This window comes from Fomitopsis serialis (genome assembly GCF_022376445.1).
Source record: "Fomitopsis serialis strain Sig1Antser10 chromosome Unknown B0H18scaffold_93, whole genome shotgun sequence".
Classification (NCBI taxonomy): Eukaryota; Fungi; Basidiomycota; class Agaricomycetes; order Polyporales; family Fomitopsidaceae; genus Fomitopsis; species Fomitopsis serialis.
The window spans coordinates 119,112-136,148 of NW_025955053.1; the positions used below are offsets into that span (position 1 = coordinate 119,112).

General features: G+C 55.1%; 6 protein-coding genes across 6 annotated transcripts; 2 read left to right on the forward strand and 4 right to left on the reverse strand.

Annotated features, from left to right (window-relative positions):
* Positions 1-1,443: 1,443 nt before the first annotated feature.
* Positions 1,444-3,650, reverse strand: B0H18DRAFT_1032574 (chaperonin 10-like protein). Its single transcript, XM_048030130.1, has 11 exons — positions 3,473-3,650; positions 3,082-3,372; positions 2,805-3,016; positions 2,691-2,749; positions 2,553-2,627; positions 2,356-2,497; positions 2,157-2,302; positions 1,983-2,093; positions 1,898-1,926; positions 1,742-1,834; positions 1,444-1,678 (listed from the first exon to the last, which is right to left on the reverse strand). The coding sequence occupies exons 1-11, from the start codon at positions 3,559-3,561 to the stop codon at positions 1,621-1,623; spliced, it is 1,305 nt and encodes a 434-aa protein (XP_047888764.1). The 5' UTR covers positions 3,562-3,650; the 3' UTR covers positions 1,444-1,620.
* A 45-nt stretch (positions 3,651-3,695) lies between these two features.
* Positions 3,696-5,002, reverse strand: B0H18DRAFT_1032577 (uncharacterized protein). Its single transcript, XM_048030131.1, has 4 exons — positions 4,895-5,002; positions 4,472-4,843; positions 4,389-4,448; positions 3,696-4,340 (listed from the first exon to the last, which is right to left on the reverse strand). Exons 1-4 carry the CDS (start codon positions 4,940-4,942, stop codon positions 3,747-3,749), a joined length of 1,074 nt encoding a protein of 357 aa, XP_047888765.1. The 5' UTR covers positions 4,943-5,002; the 3' UTR covers positions 3,696-3,746.
* A 307-nt stretch (positions 5,003-5,309) lies between these two features.
* Positions 5,310-8,114, forward strand: B0H18DRAFT_1123253 (gamma-tubulin complex component protein; the record flags this gene model as incomplete). Its single annotated transcript, XM_048034658.1, has 11 exons — positions 5,310-5,387; positions 5,438-5,546; positions 5,599-5,633; positions 5,705-5,927; positions 5,977-6,096; positions 6,132-6,679; positions 6,731-6,969; positions 7,021-7,348; positions 7,407-7,455; positions 7,515-7,966; positions 8,019-8,114. The coding sequence occupies 11 exons, from the start codon at positions 5,310-5,312 to the stop codon at positions 8,112-8,114; spliced, it is 2,277 nt and encodes a 758-aa protein (XP_047888766.1).
* A 1,879-nt stretch (positions 8,115-9,993) lies between these two features.
* B0H18DRAFT_1123254 (uncharacterized protein) lies at positions 9,994-11,928 on the reverse strand (the record flags this gene model as incomplete). The annotated part of the gene is made up of 3 exons (XM_048034659.1): positions 9,994-11,556; positions 11,608-11,847; positions 11,917-11,928. 3 exons carry the CDS (start codon positions 11,926-11,928, stop codon positions 9,994-9,996), a joined length of 1,815 nt encoding a protein of 604 aa, XP_047888767.1.
* A 1,156-nt stretch (positions 11,929-13,084) lies between these two features.
* B0H18DRAFT_1086926 (Prenylcysteine lyase-domain-containing protein) lies at positions 13,085-15,090 on the forward strand (the record flags this gene model as incomplete). The annotated part of the gene is made up of 6 exons (XM_048032113.1): positions 13,085-13,361; positions 13,424-13,608; positions 13,812-14,624; positions 14,645-14,713; positions 14,771-14,859; positions 14,922-15,090. 6 exons carry the CDS (start codon positions 13,085-13,087, stop codon positions 15,088-15,090), a joined length of 1,602 nt encoding a protein of 533 aa, XP_047888768.1.
* Positions 15,091-15,814: 724 nt separating this feature from the next.
* On the reverse strand, positions 15,815-16,258 carry B0H18DRAFT_883123 (uncharacterized protein; the record flags this gene model as incomplete). Its single annotated transcript, XM_048040956.1, has 2 exons — positions 15,815-16,029; positions 16,084-16,258. The coding sequence occupies 2 exons, from the start codon at positions 16,256-16,258 to the stop codon at positions 15,815-15,817; spliced, it is 390 nt and encodes a 129-aa protein (XP_047888769.1).
* Between the last annotated feature and the right edge of the window lie 779 nt (positions 16,259-17,037).

A 17,037-nucleotide genomic window follows, 5' to 3' on the forward strand; every position in this document is an offset into this window, starting at 1 on the left:
ACATTGAAAGTCTGCTCGACTGCGCGTTGGTTATGCCAGAAAATTAAAACATAAAGTCACGTACATGGCTCTCAAACAGTCGAGGCGGAGTGCCTTCGGTTAGAACAGAACTCAGCGGAACGACCTTCGTCCCAGTCTGTTTCCTTCGATTGCCCTTCTTCTCGAAGAATGACGTGAAGCACAATTTGGAGACCATATCTAAACATATTTACATCGCATGATGTGGGCGGCGTTACGGCTAGTAATCCCTACAGCACGGAAGACGCGAAGGTTGAAGGGACCGGCGGGCACAGCATCCGAGTCGTTCTACTCATCCCAAGGAAATACGACAAGGTTTGTCTCTAGGCCTTCCTAGTGGGTCCTGGGAGCTTCACTAGCCTTACCACGGTGTCAACGCATCTCGGCGAGTAGGCACACGAACGCCGAGGCATCCGACGTTTCCATTGAATACGGGCTGAAGCTAAGGTCAGGCTCGCGGTAGCTTTGGCTTTCGACATCGGATGTACCAGTGCATGTCCGCATGGCCCACATGCTGGTGATGAGCGTTGCTGCGTCGTTCTCACTACCTGCTGTGCAAGAGGATAGTGCGCAGCGCATGAGGGTTACATGCCTCGAGGCCCGAGTGCAGTGACGAGCTTTTCTCCCGAATTGTCGACGATGTGTGGCATCTGCCAGTGTTTACCCTTGGAGTGACTGTGAGCCAATCTAATGCTGAGCTTCTGTGCCGGCTCGGAAAGCCTGCGTGCATTGCGATATTCTGACCATGGGCTAATCGGAGGTGCATTATGATTTTTGTTAGTCTCCGTAGCTGACCAAAAAGAGATACTACCGCTCTCCATGAAAGGCACTAACACTTACGAAGATGTCTTGCTTGCTCTAATTGGCAATCGGGAGAGAAGTACTACCACCCGACCCGCGGCGATAACGATAGTTCTCTTCAGAGTTGTCCGCTTCCGCAATCTGAACTTTCGTAGAACATGCGAGTTTGTACCTGACAGCAGACAAGAGAGCGCAGGCAGCATATCGTGACTAGGACGCGGTGAGGATGCTGGTGAGTTATCCCTGACGTAAGTCAGCTCACGACTGGTGTCTTTCTGGTTATATCATGTCATGACAAATTCCAACGGAGCATTCCAGGAGCCGATATATGGTCGAGCAGCAACCTCATGTTTACTTCTGCTGTAAGCATTGCGCTCTATCGATAAAGTGCTTAGGTCAATGTCATAACTCACACGCGCTGCAGTAGATGGCTCTAAACCCGCCTGTCTCCGGGCACCGCGCTGACGCAGAGGTGCCGCCGGAACAGTGACGAGGTACGCAACCGAAGAAGACTTCCGTTTCCGACACGACGCCTTCTCGGCGCCACAAAGGTGATATAGGACCTGAGCTTCGCATGTCGATCTGATGCGCCACGACGGCGAGGCACTATAGGCCTGTTTGGGCCAGAACATCATGTCCTGACGCAGCTCTTGACGGGCCGTGTACTGAGCGCAGGTCGATTGCCGAGAAAATCGGGCCTGGCTGCAAACGGCACAATAAAGCGTTTCCGGTGCGGCGACACGCTGTACGCTAAGATACGACATGCTCGTCCAGTATAACCGGTGCGTGTGACGTCTTACTTCAGAATGTGACGACGACACGCCCAGCCAACTTGCCCTTGCACATATCCTCAAAGACACTGACCGCGGCGTATGCGTAAGTGTGAGGGGCACTGCCTTTGGCCAGGTCACTAATGACGTACCTGTTTATTTCCTCCAAGGGGCGTTGGACAACATGGCAGCGGACTCTGCCTTGCGCCGCGAGGGCGAGCGCCTCGTATACAGCTTGACGACCTCTGAAAACAGAACGAGATCCGGTGTCGAGTATACTCGAGCCGGCAGCACGACCGTGCACTTACCCTGTCTGTGATGCAATGTATTTGATGCCCTGATAAAGGCCCATGATGAGTGTTCCTACCGCGGTATCATGAACGGAATGCTTGCTTGGTCAATGATCAGGGCCATCGGAAGGCCAGAAACCTCCTGTGCCGCCCCGAGGCACATCACGGTGCCGTGCGCTCGGATGTAGAATGCAGCTTGGACATATGCACCGCCCTGCATGCACATGTGAGTTACCTCGCGCTCTGCCTAGAGGCTTATGAAGACTGTCCCACTGACGGCATGGGTTGTGATTAGGGCCGCGTGTGCCCCGAGAGGGTCAGTCAGCCTCTTGACGTCTGCAACGAGGTCTGTTGTGTCCTTGAAGTCGAGGAACTTCTCAGCGCCGACGGAAAGGCATAGGTCCCGCTTCTCCACACCGCTGTCTACGGATCGCGCTCGTTAATATCTCGAATCTGCACGAGGTGCGAAGCCTTACCAATTGCAAGGACACGATACCCGAATGCTTTGGCGTATTGGATGCCCAAGTGGCCAAGCCCGCCCCCAGCCCCGTGGACCACGACCCAGCCACCCGGTGGCGTATCCGTGAGTTGTTTCAAAATGTTGTACACAGTCACTCCCTAACGTTGGCTTTGAGCGAGGGTTGGCAAACATAGTTTGTCAAGTTTGCCTCACCGCGCAAAGAATAGGTGCGGCCTCCACACTTGGCAATTCCTTTGGAATAGGTATCAAGTGATCGAGGTACGCCACCTACCATCATGCCCTCAGCGCTCAGCAGTGGATGACGAGGACTCTCTACACGAGGCATCATACCATGTACTGAGCAAAGGTCCCGTCGACGTGATATCCGGATATCACTCTGTCCGCACAGTCTGCACATCAGTCAGTGATAAGCGCATGCCGTTGTCATGTTCTCGACGTGCTCACTCTGCTCGAAGCCCCTCCGGCACATCTCACACTGCAGGCAGCTGTCGACTACGTACTTCGTCCCCACTCTATCTCCGAGCTTAATGACGCCACTCCTTGAGTGCGCGCCGATCGCCACGACGTGGCCGACCCCTTCGTGGCCACCTACACTCGGCAGGCGGGGAAAGATGCGCCACTCCCCGTTCATGAAGTGTAGGTCCGTATGGCATACTCTGATAACAAAGAAAAGGGGTGATTCAACATGAGCTGGTCGAGGAACAAGGGCGAAGAAGCGCACCCTGTGCATTCGAGCTTGAGTATACACTCTCCGGGCGCCAACTCAGATGGCTGCTTCAGCGGGTAATCAGCCACATCCGCAACCATACTGAACTCCCGCGTTATAGCGGCTCGAGTTGTTGCTGGAATCGCCTCGATCGAAGTCATATTCTTGGACCCCTTCAGCAGTGGAGGCAGGAGACGAGAGTGAACGGCCTTGGAATCGATATCAATGGGCTGACCGTTATCCGTGACCAAGGGCGACCAACAAGCACAGGGTAGTTGCCCACGAGGCTTTGGTATCCGTGGCATTCTGGTGTATTTGTTCATCCGACGAAGTCCAGGTTAGTTATATCAGTTGATCGACCACGGGGCCGTGACGTATTGCGAAGGTCGTGTTGAAGCTCACTGACTTGAGAGAATCGACACCATTTTTGTAGGTTGTAAGTCTAGCCTCTCGACTATGCGACAAGTGAATTGGCGTAGCCTGCTTCAACAGCATGTCAGGAGGTCAATACGCACGTCTCACGTATCATGAGATACTTCTAGCTCAGCCCATTTGTCATACCACTCTTACCTATGAAGGCATGTCTCGATGATTCGGTGACCAGACGTTTGCAGCGCCAACGAGCAGTGTGAGATGAACTCTAGCACGTCACATTATCTAGCGCAATAAACGAACATACCCTAGAATGACCCCGACGTCAATTTACCCTGCAACCTGTTCTCCGGCATCCTCGCCAGCTGACTCTTGCTGCGAATCCGTGAGCGCCGCTTCGAGTACCACTCCCAGCCCATACGCATAAGCTCGCCGTCCGCGTCATACGGCGTCGGGATTTCCGAGTAGCCCGGGCGCGCGGTCGGGTGCCGCAGGTAGATCGCCGAGCACGTCGCAAACGAGGGCTCTATGTACGCCGGAATGAAGATGAAGGGCGACGCATACGGGGGGAGGTGGAAGGGCGTCAAGTTCTTTTTGTCCTTCATGGTCGTCCACTTGTCCATGGCGCCGGATTTGGCGTCGGAGGCGGATTTTGCTTCAGAGGCCGCCCTACGAGAGGGAGGCGCATTGCTCGGAGCCTCAGGTGTATCTGACGCTGCGTCGGAGTGCGACTCCTCGTCGGCAGACTCCGCGTCTGCATATGCTTCGTCCGCCGCCTCGTCCTTTTCGCTGATCTCATTTACTTTTTCCTTTGGGGCGGCCTTTGCTTGAAGGAATCTGATGGCCCGAGGATCCACAGAGATCATATCCCCAGGCGCGAGCCTTGTATTGGGGTTCGTGTGCTGCAAGGTTGATTAGCGCAGCGAACACTGAGACAGTGCGCTACACACCTTCTTCCCATTGAGCATCACGTCGCCGTGCACCACCAGTCTCCGAGCCTCGTACACACTCTGCGCAGGCAGCTCCGAAAGACGAGCACGTCTATCCGCCTCTCCACCTCCCTGAACATCAGACTGCCGACGGGAGCCAGACCCTTCTGATGCTCCTCCTCGAGCCGCTTCATCTCCTTAGCAGCCGTCTCCTCGCGCTTGGCCCACTTGTTCAGCGACGCTGCGTCGGCACTCGTCTTTTCAGACTGCCGACGAACGTCCGGGAGTGTTTCCGGTAGGTACCACCGCTTGAATATCGTCTCCTTGATGTAGTCGCCGTGGTATGCGCGGAGCAAAGACTTTGCCCTCCAACGTTGGGCAAATAGGGTCAAATTCGTGTTTCTGAAGTCAATTTCCTTCGCCTTCACGCCAGCAGACCGACACCAAAGGTTGTAGAGGTTGCGCGGATGCCAGCTCTGCAACCAAACATCAGTGACCCACGCATCAGGATTTATTCTTCCACTGACCATTCGGGGCAGCGCCCTTTTGAGATGGTATACATTGGCGTCGCGCATCGCCAGGCGTGCTCGTCGTCCTAGACGACGTCGGGGCTTTATGGTCTGCAACGGAAGCTAGTCAAAAGCGGCCGGGGAGCGCCTAAACCTGGGATAACAAGGTCACGTGCATTGAGCTACCGCGTTCGTCGGTCAACGCGTTCTCAATGACACTCATCGTCCTCGTCCTCGTCCTCGTCCTCGTCCTCGTCTCGCTCTCGGGTGGCAGTTGCATACGGGTCTATCTTCAGACAAAGTTGTGCCAGCTTTCTGTGTAATAATGTACGAAAACTGACTACGGAGCGACTCTGTTCTTCAAGTTAATCGGAACACTATAGATATAACTGTATCAACCCCTTCAGGTTGACTCTCTCGGTTCGCGGTTCACATGGATCCGTATACTCCACATGGTCGGCCAAGCTCGCGCAAAAAGAACTTGACATTGTCGACAAAGGAGTACAACAAGGTGTGTCGCGCTTGAACAATGGCACACCGATTGTCTGATCTTCTGAATAGGTGACAGGTACTATTGCATCCGTCAGACGAACCCGCCAGTATCTCGAGGAGGGCCTAGTCGAACCGGCAAACGATGCGCTACCACCGTTGCGCGGAAGTCTCGTCCTAGGTATAACTCCGCGTGCGAGATACGAGGCTACGAGGCTGAAACTCGACTTCAGATAGAGAGCCGTCTTTCATCGCCGAAACCTCATTCGTTCGCGCACCGCTCAACTCACGCGTGTCTCGGGATCGGCGGCCCACGCGATAAACACAAGGGAAGGGCAGGGCGAAGGACAGCTGGATGGCGTTCCGGTGGAGATCCAGGAGGCTCTCATCCTGGAAGATCTCCTCTTCGTGTTGATGGTCGTACCGAGTCTGCACGCGCTTCGTGTGCAATCTCAAGTTCGCGCAACAGGGAATCGAGGGCACCCACATAGCCTACCACCGGACTACTCCGTGGAGACGACGACCCCTGCAGGGCGTGCGATTGTCGTGGCGCCTTCACTCGGTATGTGCGCCGCTGTCTCAGTAAGCGGTTTTCTGACCGCTGCAGGCAGACGCGTCTCTGCGCGATCTCGTGGAGCGCATTTTGCCACTGGCGACATACTACACGGCTGTCACGGCGTTCATTGAGCAGAGAAGTCTCCTTGACTTCGGTCTCGTCAACCACGCCCTATGTGCCGCGATGCGCGACATGCTCAAGGACTACCAGGTCTTGCTTCCCAGCTCGAGCACGCCTTTGCTACGTCTGCCCAGTTCACGCTCCAGAAGCTCTGGTTCTATGTCCATCCCACTCTGCACACGCTTTCACTGCTCTACCTCCTGATCACCGAGCTCGCCACGGCCGACGACCCTTCAGCGACATTGTCCGACTCCGAGTCTGGCGGCTCCTCCGACGCAGAGGAAGACGCGCGCAACGAGGCTCTCGGTCTTGGAGGCGCGAATCTCAAGGCGGTCCTCTCTGACATCAACAAGGGTATGGATGGCGGCGCGAGCGGCATACCCGTGAAGGGCGGCGAGGTGCTCGCGATCCTTCACGAGCGGATGCAGAACATGTCTGGTGACCCCGCTGCCCGGGCGCTGTACGGGGCACTCATGCGCGCGGCGGGCAAGCCGTACGTCGAGATGGTGCAGAAGTGGATCCGGACGGGCCGACTGGTCGATCCGTATGAGGAGCTGTGCATCAAAGAGAGCAAATTCATAGATCGCGGGACGCTCGACGTGGACTACACGGACGAGTACTGGGAGCGACGGTATACTGTCCGTGAATTGTGCTTGATCACCGGCGTTGCACTTACAACAGTTCGATAGCTGCGCGATGGGACAGTGCCCGGCGGCTCGTCCAAACGCCACCAAACCGGCGTGCCTCCGCCCAGGAGTGTCGGCGGACATCTGCCCGGAGGTGCCTGCGTGCCACCGATGTTGGAACGATGGAAATCGAAGATGCTGCTTGCCGGGAAGTATTTGAACGTCATCCAGGAATGCGGAATTGAGATACGACGAGCGGCAGCGGACGGGGACGACGACGATCTGTCCCTTCAGGACGACAAGTACGTGTGTACCATTCAGTCGTGGAACGGATTCTCATCACCTCTGTGTAGGTTCTTCAAGTCTATCGACGATGCATACGCGCATGCGAACAAGACTCTACTGGAGCTTCTGCTACGTGATCAGCAACTCATACCACGTTTGCGGTCATTGAAGCGGTTCTTCTTCCTCTCCCAATCCTCGTTCCTCACGCATCTCCTTGACCTCTCGCATTCCGAACTACGAAAGTCAGCCAAGTCGGCGTCTTTGGTGAAGCTACAGAGTCTGCTTGATCTCGCGCTGAATACAGACACTCAGGGTGAAGATGCAATGTTCCGAGAGGACCTGCGTGTGACCATGTCAAACAGCGGGTTATACGAGTGGCTGCTGAAGGTTGTGAGCGTGAGCGGTGTGCTGGGAAACGAGGAGGCGATGCTGTTGATGGACATGCCCATGAGAGACCAGGAAGGAGCGGGAGAAAGAAAAAGATGACAAGAAGCAGATTCTCGGTATGTCCGCGTTGCTCCTCGGTATATTGGTCTGACGATTCGCGCTGTCAATCATTTAGCCATTGACGCATTGACTCTCGACTATACTGTGAAGTTTCCCCTCTCGCTCGTGATCTCGCGCAAGACGATCCTCCGCTATCAACTGGTCTTCCGTTTCCTGCTGCACCTCAAGCATGTTGAGCAGTCCTTGTCATCTATGTGGATTGAACACAAGACTACACCTTGGCGAGCACCTACACATCCTCCCGGCGCTGCTGCGCCGTCGCCCGCCGACTGGCAGGCTGATTTCCAGAACTGGCGCAAGCGTGTGTTCCTACTTAGGGCGAGGATGCTCGCGTTGTGCAGCAATTCTTGCGTTGCCACCTTCGAGGTACTGGAACCGAATGGCGCAAGCTTGAGACAAGCTGGAAGCCGGCAAGGTGAGACGGTGGACCAGCTGTTGCGTGACCACGTGGATTTCCTTGATACGTGCTTGAAGGAGTGCATGCTTACCAGCTCGAAGCTGCTCAAGGTAAGCAGATGATCGAATGCTCGATCGCATCGGACTGACGATTTGCCTTCAGGCATACTCAAAGTTGATAGTGACTTGCTCAACTTTCGCCCTTTACACGTCTTCATTCACCAAATCGGCTAGTCAGCTTAGCTCTGGCCGCCGCTGACGCTGCGGATGGAGACAAAGCCATGGCGAAGAGTGGGACTTCTTAGCAAATTCGAGACAACTTCAATCACTGGTAAGAACGCAGTGATTCCTGTCTCTCGCGCTTTACTGACCTTTTCGGCCTCTGTAGGTTCAAGGTTCGTGGACTTGGTGCATACGTATGCTGCTGTATTGACCTGACGACGTCTCTGGCAGGTACACCTCGACTGTGTTCAATTCTACGCGTCTAGCGAGAACGTTTCGCTACTGCCCCTCGTTGTACGGCTCAACAGTATTAAGGCAACCACATAGGGTATATATTAGCCTTGAATATCTCAAGCATCTGGCTCGACTTTCTCCGCGCTCTGCTCATGAAGTCTGTCGTGATATGACGCTGTCAACGGGTTCCCACGAACCATGACATGCTACTCAGGCGAGTGCAGGCTTTACGAGGGGTCAGGACAGTATGACGCGCGATGAATAGCAGGGCATGCTATCGGTGACTTCGTCTAGCAGGCAAGCGACATCAAGTCTATCTACTATCACACATTTCTTCGATATCCTGGAGTCTGTGACAGAGTATGGCATCGTTCGCGCGATGTTAAGGCCGCATTCGGAGATCCTGGACGATTTAGCCGCTACTAGGACCATCTGGTGTCTGACTGCATAGTCTTTGTTGAGCCGTGTTTCCTCTGTACCTCCCCTTTGATGCTTGTCCGGGTTGATATGCTGAGCTCTGACTATTCCCACTCCGTTTCTGTTATCCATTCTTTCATTCCGACGTATACCTCGATCCACTGCTTCGTCCTGAATCACATTTACATGTGTTTGCCCGTCTATTGCTGGCGTGAGTATGCAGCTAACTTACGTCCGGTGCCCGCGGTAGCTCGCCTCCGGTTTGAGCTTGCCCAGGCATGACACTAGACATCGGTCGCGACGCCGTATGTCGACGAGCATCCTCTTCTTCATTGGACGTATGATCGGCTGGAACAGTGGCAGTTCTCGGGAGCTGCAATTCGATATCACCAGTTTCTGATGCGGACCTTCTGTGCCTTTCCGTACAGCGTCGGTCAGTGTGACTTGTTCAACAATAGGAGCTGCTTACACCACGTTGTGGACAGCCGATAATATGCTCGATGGTGTACGCTGCCAGCTCGAACCGCTGGTCACGTTGTCGCCATGCCGTTCAAAAACACTCCCATGGCTTTGTTCGACGTGCTCATCTGGTATGCACTCAATCCAGCCTCGTCTTTGAAGAGTGTGAGTCACCTTCCTGTCATTATGAGCGATGGAATAACGACTGACCGCGTTACGAAAGGGTCTCCTTGCATGTAGTGCCCGGTCACTCTGACGACGAAATCTAATGCGAGGGACGCGTCTCTGAGCCTCGGTGTATCGCGTTTGAATAGCCACTGGAGCCTTCGCGCGATGTGATTGGTAGATTGAATGATGTTTCTCAAAGTGTCCCTCTTGACGCGGTGGTGAGGCCGAGGAACATCAGACTCGGAGGTGCTCAACCACAAAGGCCAGCTGAAGCTGGCGAATAATACATCTGAATTGTCCACGATGACTGTCATGACGAATTGTAGTGCCCAAGCCAACCTGATGACGGCCGCGCGTGGAAGTCCATCTTCGACTTCCTGCATCTTCTTGCGGGAGCAACTGGCCAGGAACTCTTCGTATAGTCCGAGCGTGTGGAGCAGATAGCTTCCTGATGACAGTTCGCCGGGGAGCATTTGTCCGTCGTGGACATACATCTCGCATATGATCAGAGCGATCGTGGTGATTTGGACAACGACAACGCTATCGCGGCTGGCATATGCTGCTGAAAGGGCATTCTGTATGCACTCCCAATCTATACCGAGCGTCAGTTAGCGATGGGTGCATGCGTGACGAGAACCTTAGTACTTGCCTTGAGTGTTGCGTAAACGTCGCAGCGTGGCATGGGGCTCACAGTGCCTCATGGCGACTCCGGGGATCAGACGGTAGCCCCTGTCCTTCACGTTCAAATGGGAATTAACAGGGACGTAGATGTTTTGTATGACGTCCAATATGGCCCTGGTCCTGTCGTCGCCGATAGGCCTACTAGTACTCGGCATCTGCAGATGCTCAAATAAAGCGATACACAGTTGTGTCGCATCGTTGTAAGGCATAGCGCGGATAAGGCCGGCCAGTGCGTCACGGTTCGAATCCGACTTGAAAGACTCTAGTAAGGCATTCGACACTGTCATGTCCCCTTCGAGACACGTGTTGAGCACCATGCGACCCGTCATGACAGTCACGATGTTATCGAGCTTGTCGTATTGCAGCGGCTGCGGCGAATACGCATCCTCCCGACTTGACAAGACCATCCCCCTGGCTTTGCCGATCGCCAACACGTTCTCGAATGCGAGAGACGGGGATATCTCTTTGAGACAGGTCTCCATTGATCGAAGGACATCTACGTCGAGTGCAATGGAGTATATGTCTGAGAACAACGTTGATTCTGCGCGCCTGGAAGTGATGCCGTGTAGACGGAGTTGTTCATGTCCCACCCAGTTAGATGTCTCCATGACCTTGTGGAGATAGGCTTGGTGCGTGTCAAGTGCGCGATAAGCTGCCATTATGGTGTCTGCGAAGCTGCAGAGGCTGTCCATTATCCAGCGGGAGGGTATCCCCGCATGGCTGAACAAGCTGTCGCCGGAGTGGATGGAAGATTCGAGTTCGCCCAAGCGTTTGCACATAGCAAACAGCACGACGGGGCGTAACCATAGGCATATCCTCCACATAACCCAGCAGATTGCCCAGTGAATCCACCTCACGATTCGGCATATCCACCAAGCTTGTGGTGACTTGTAGGGACTGTACTCGACGAATGCCGGTATGCAGGTCGTGATGATGAGGAACAAGAACAAGAAGCACATGAGGACCATGCTTGGAAGAGCAACGCCAGCGCTAATCGCTTTCAGATAACCTGCAATCCCCAGCAGAAAGAGAACGAGGGCGATCTGCAGTAGGCAGGGAAGGAGGCCAACGATGAACTCGACTTTCCACTTGTTGAGCGCATCTCTACGGAGGCGCCAGGTCCAAAGCTTCTGGGGTGCGCTCCGTAAGCCGGCCTGTTCCGCGTGGAAGTTGAGCCACTGATTGACAGCCAAAGCCATGGACGCCGCGGCAACGCTGCAGACCAGAGAGGCGAACCACAGTGTAGCAATCCACTGGGGTGGAGAGGGAGGGGGTGGCCTTGTAAATGGCTCCGATTTCGGGTGAGTCGCTGTAGCAGCCGTTGCTGTCAATGCTGTATGGATTGATTCCACGGGGATGTCGCCAAGCTGCGACGAAATTCGCTCAAGAATACATGCTGTACGTTCCAGGATTACTGTATGCTGCTCCAGAATAATCGTGTTAAAATTGGGCGCCTCCGGCTGTAAGACAGCATAATACTGCACGACGAATGCAGTCACGACCGCTGAGAATAGACCAGCCTAGCAACCCAATCTTCAGTATTTCCAAGATGTACCGAGAGGAGTACGTACAAAGACAAGCAACGTGTGAATCTCGTTTCGCCATCGCTTTACCCGCGATTCTTCATACGTCCACACTTCCTTTGCCAGCTGCGACCAGGCCGGAGAGATTCCGATCTCTGGATCCTGACCACCTGGCGCATCGGTAGTTTCATCGGCCTTTCCGTCTTTGACTCCTGCATCGGGGACAGCTGGGCTAGAAGCTATGGCTTCTTGCGGAAAATACGACGCAGCAGAGACCTCAGCCGTTTCCTGGTAATAAATTGCGAGCAAAGACAGCGCGATCAGCGTTCACACCGTAAGCAAGGGCTTGGTGCATACCTCGGGCTCCATAACAGGTTGTACTTCAGGCCGTCTAGCGAAAGGCTGCAAGACAGGTCCCTGAGGTCAACCGTCTATTTAATTAGGTTTCAATGGGAGGCTGTGTAAAGATGGTTGTCACGCAATTGGGATGGGGCTAGGCAGACGGTTTCCCACCAAGGGCCCGTACCCCATTGGCACCTGTCCGGGTTTCGCGAGCTCCAGCACCGGTAAGTCATGTCATAGTACGGACTTGACCATCTGCCAAATGGCTGCTCGAATTATCAACTGCTAATGATTGTCTCAGACATAAGTAGTCAGAGTCGTCATCATGAGCTAGCAACTGTGTAACGTGGATTCCAAAGAAGTAGCAGCACCGTCCTGTACAGTACCAGTGTCAAATAGTGGAACCAACCAAGAACCGACTGGACTTGAGAAGAGGAGGAAGAACAGGAGGACAGTGGGCTGTGTTTGGGAATTCCGACACGTAAGTACTCGTTACATCATATATCAACGATGCGGTGGCAGCGAAAAGCTTGCGCTATCCCATGCTCTGGCCCGGGGTGAACTCAGCACATATGATGTGACGGGGAGATGATGGGGCGAGGGCGAGCCAAACGTGCAGGAAGGCTCGAAAGTCAAAGGTATGTACGTACCTGTACGTGACTAGTGCTCCGAGCAGCGCTCACCGCGGGCCTTTCTTGCTAGTGCTCACGCGATGGTCTCGTACCCATCCGATGGGACGATGTCGCACCCTACCACCGCACACCTCCCGCGGTGGTGGGGTGCGACTACTCCCATCGGATGGGTACGATGCCACCACGCGAGGGAAATTCGACTTCGGTCCGACATGACTTGGACATGACAGCTACATACAATCTCAGTATGCTTTAACTCAAGTTTTTAAAGTTAAACGTTTGGCGGCATTTCTGGCACGTACTTTCTAGACAATATACTGCTACTCATCGGGAGGAGGGCGAGAAGGAGCGTAGACATGGCAGTAGCAGACGTCAGACTCTGAGGCAGACACAGTCACAATAGTGTGATTGGCGCGCTTCTACACGCCATGGCCTCCTCGCGCCACCGTGATCTGGTCCTTGCCTGCGACCACGACGTGCAACAAGACATTGAGACAAAGGCTTCCTCTCTACCAATCAATAACTCGGGAACGTATAGTGCTTCCTTGAGAATGCGACCAGAGCTCTTATTCTGCCTGGGTGCTGCACTGACTGCACAGGCAGCTGCGCTGAGACTACCGTTCAACATCCCCTTCTTCTCAAACGACCAGGCCCCTCTCATAGACATCGATGCCCTTCTGCCCGCCTCGACGCCGCCGAACCGTGTTGCCATTATAGGAGCAGGAGCTGGTGGTTCCTCTGCGGCATTCTGGATCGCAAAGGCGAAGGAGCGGTTCGGCCTGGACATCGAAGTGGACGTGTATGAGAAGAATGACTACATCGGCGGACGTATGTTGCATCACTTTGTATCGTATGCACTCAGACCCAATACTGATGTGTTCTGCGACCAGGAAGCACGGTCGTGTACCCGTACAATAACACAGAGTACGAGGCGGTCGAGCTGGGCGCGTCAATCTTCGTGAAGGTAAATCGGAACATTTGGCGAGCCACGGAAGAATTTGGATTGGAACGAATCGGCTTTGGAGACGACAACAACGTGATGGGGATTTGGGACGGCCAGGAGTTTGTGTTGACGGTGCGTACCGTTCTGGTTATTGACGCCTGTGGGCTATGGGCTTGAGGTTCTCTGCTTGCGGAGTGCGCTGGATAGTGAAGTGAACTCGATGTCACATGAAGCGGATAGCAGGGCGAACGGGACCTCATCGCGCAACATATTACTAGATTCTCGTCTCTGGACATGCCATGTAGTTCGATGGCTGACTCGTGTCTTACACACAGACTGGTGGCGGTAGCTTCCTCGGGAGCTGGATGGACACGCTGAAGGTCATCTGGCGGTACGGCATCACCGCTCCTCGCCGCGCTCAGGCTATCGTCAAATCCATGTTCACCCAATTCCTCACACTGTACACCCCCTCCGCGCCGCGCTTCTCCAATATCACGGCGCTCGCATCGAGCCTCGGCTGGACGCCCGCCATAGCGAGCACTACCGCAGAGTATTTCGACACACAGGGCATCGGGCGGCTGTTCACGCGCGAGCTCGTGGACGCGGTGACGCGGGTCAACTACGGGCAGGATGTCGACTCGCTGCACGCACTCGAGGGCATGTGCTCGCTCGCGGCGGAGAACGCTGCGAGCGTCAAGGGCGGGAACTTCCAGGTCTTTGAACAGTTCCTCGCGAGGAGCAACGCGACGGTGCACCTGAAAACGGAGGTGACGAGCCTGATCCAGGACGCAGCGAGCGGGGCGTGGCTCGTCGGCACGGGTGGTACGACGCGTTCACGGGCGTATCGCGGAGTCATCCTGGCAGCGCCGTTCTACAGTGCCGCGATCGAGGTGTCACCACCTGCGCTGCTCGCGCCTGTGCCGGAGCAGCCGTACGTGCACCTGCACGTCACGCTCCTGAGCACGACCGCGCGCACGCCGAGCCCTGCGTACTTCGGGCTGAGCGGCGAGAGCGCGCCGACGGAGGTGCTGACGACGCACAACCGCGTGCGGGAGGGCCTCGGGCCTGAGCCGGAGTTCAACTCGATGACCTACCACGGGAAAATCAAGAAGGTGGATGGGTCGCCGATCGAGCACGACGAGTGGGTCGTAAGATCTTCTCGAAGCAGCGGGTGGAGGACGAGTGGTTGAAGAACATGTTCGGTGCGGGAAATGTGGGCTGGGTCTTGAGGAAGGAGGTCAGTGATGTGCTTCCATTCGCCGTCATGCGATTGAACGATAGGCTGCCGTCTTAGTGGGATGCATATCCTGTCTTGCCTCCGACGGTGTCCTTCCCGCCTATCAAGCTGGCGAAGGGCCTGTATTACGTCAACGCCTTCGAGCCGTAAGCATATTTCCTATACTTAACGCCCTGCCCGTGACCTCACGACGTTTTTGATTTCGCAGCTTCATCTCGACCATGGAGACAGAAACGATCGCCTCGCGCAACGTCGTCGACCTCCTCCTGCATGACGAGTTCGACGCCAGCATCTGTCCGGCTGCTGATACAGCCGACGAAGAGGCTGCCGCTGCGAAAACGCAAGACGATCAGTTCGTGCTTGGATGGGACTGCTAGGCTACGTGTACTTTGCTGTGTTCGTTCGTTGTGTTGCTATCTATTCGGGTCGGTTGTCATTGTGTATTGTAAAACACTATTATATATGGTGCTGTGACGCATCTTGTCATGTTGTAATGTGGGCCTCCGATAGGGACTTATACGGATCATCGGGTGTTGTGTCTCGTCACTCGAATGAGACTGAAGCTTGTTGTCACTCATAACGCCACGCAGACCAGGATCCCAATTGCCGACCGCAGAGAAAGACAGAACCATCCGATTATTCGAAGTAGGAGGGATTGAGGATTAACGATTCATAACATTGCTACAGTAGGTACCGACCCCAAGTCGAGTCCGTTCACGCTCTCGATGGCATACAACGACCAGTCGAACAACAACGATGCACAGGATGCTTGGAGACATAGCTAGAGTCCGTGATCACGTGTTCAATACGCAAGGAGAGCGTGCGAGCGTCGAGGCGTATGGTAGGTTATAGGGCGGGGCTGAGGACCTGAGGTGGTCCAGACGATGGGTATCTTGTTATAGCATCGTCGCCCGCAACGAAGGTCATGACGTGATTCTATCTTCACCGGCACATTAGATCAGCGTGGGCATAGGGAACCAAGCTCAAATACTCACGGGGCGCGCCGCATTCTACCTCTCCATAATTCCACATATAGGCCCTGAGAACCACACAGCATTTCCTTCGGCTTCATATCCACACCTTCACCGGACAGACTCCCCGCTACAGGTCTTCATGCGCGCTCAGCGCGTTTACCGCGTAGGCGAACGGGCTGGACGCGTTGCCGAGGTAGCTCGCACTCCACTTCAGCGCAGCGGGAACACTGAGTTCGCCGTCGAGGTAGTACCGCGCGCGCCCGCACAGGTAGCGGACGTGTTGGGGGAAGTAGAGGTACGCGGTCGTCACGAACAAGCCGAGCAACAACCAAACTGCGCACACTGTCGCGGACGCTATCAATATGAGAGAATAAGGGCAGATGAAGGGGCACGCACTGACGACGACCTTCTCCCATGGCTGCATCATCGACAACGCGAAGGTCGTTTCGAGCCAGAGGCGGCGGCGCCAGACGAACTTTGCGAGCCTGCTGCGCGGCGCGCGGTATGGCATATGCAACCTGAAGGCGACGTCCCAAGTGCTTGGCTCCCGCTGCCACTCTGCATACGACATCGCCGACATCGCCGTGGATGGCGTCGTCGGGGTCACAGACTTTGGGGAGGGCGGCGAGTCCGTGCGTGGCGGACGGGGACGAGGGGCAATTTGCGGGGAGCGAAGCGATGGCGCTTGTGGCGCCAGGTCCACGCTTGGCGCTGCGTCGCGCGAAACGTCGGGCGCGAGATCAAAGTCGACAATGCGCACGGGCGATTGAGCATGCTTTCGTACCATCCTGGAAGTTCGGGAGAGATGGAGGACAGGGCAAAGAATACGAGGTGGAGGTCGCTGTCAGTGTCAGGCGTGTCCCTAGTAGAGAACTCGGTGATCGGGACCTTCTCGCTTGGCCGGCACTGCGATGGGCTGCGCGCTCGCTGTACGTTTATGCGGCCACAGGAACGCAGGCAATACGGGGTATGGTGAAGTGAGAGAAGATTACCAGGGGGGTTCAGAGGGGACTCAAAGGGATTCAGAGGGGACGAGGCAGAATCAGACTACCGCAACGCCAAGCGCAACGTCCATATCAGCGCAGTGTTCGTACCCAGTCGCTGCCGCATCAGACGCAGTCTGAAAGCGCAGCGGACAGTCCCTGATACCTACAACGGACGATTTGAACCTATGCGATTGACCGAGTCGACTGCGATAGGGGCACGAGCGGTTCGGAGGATTCACCCTGAGCTCGTGCCTCTTGTTCTTCAAGCTTCAAGCTTCAACGTCAATTTCATGCCTGTACAACACAGCAAATAGGGCCAGCACTTGGTCGTCACTTAGACTATTACATCGTCGTTTCAATTTAT

Bases quoted from the DNA above. Each gene is read 5' to 3' on its own strand.
- B0H18DRAFT_1032577 (XM_048030131.1), bottom strand. From the start codon at position 4,942: ATGCGCGACGCCAATGTATACCATCTCAAAAGGGCGCTGCCCCGAATG. The intron at 4,844-4,894 runs GTCAGTGGAAGA...GTTTGGTTGCAG, and splicing joins AAAGGGCGCTGCCCCGAATG to AGCTGGCATCCGCGCAACCT. The intron at 4,341-4,388 runs GTGTGTAGCGCA...TCAACCTTGCAG, and splicing joins TGATGCTCAATGGGAAGAAG to CACACGAACCCCAATACAAG.
- B0H18DRAFT_1032574 (XM_048030130.1), bottom strand. From the start codon at position 3,561: ATGCTGTTGAAGCAGGCTACGCCAATTCACTTGTCGCATAGTCGAGAG. The intron at 2,750-2,804 runs GTGAGCACGTCG...ACTGATGTGCAG, and splicing joins CCGGAGGGGCTTCGAGCAGA to ACTGTGCGGACAGAGTGATA. The intron at 1,927-1,982 runs GCAAGCATTCCG...GGCCTTTATCAG, and splicing joins TGGCCCTGATCATTGACCAA to GGCATCAAATACATTGCATC.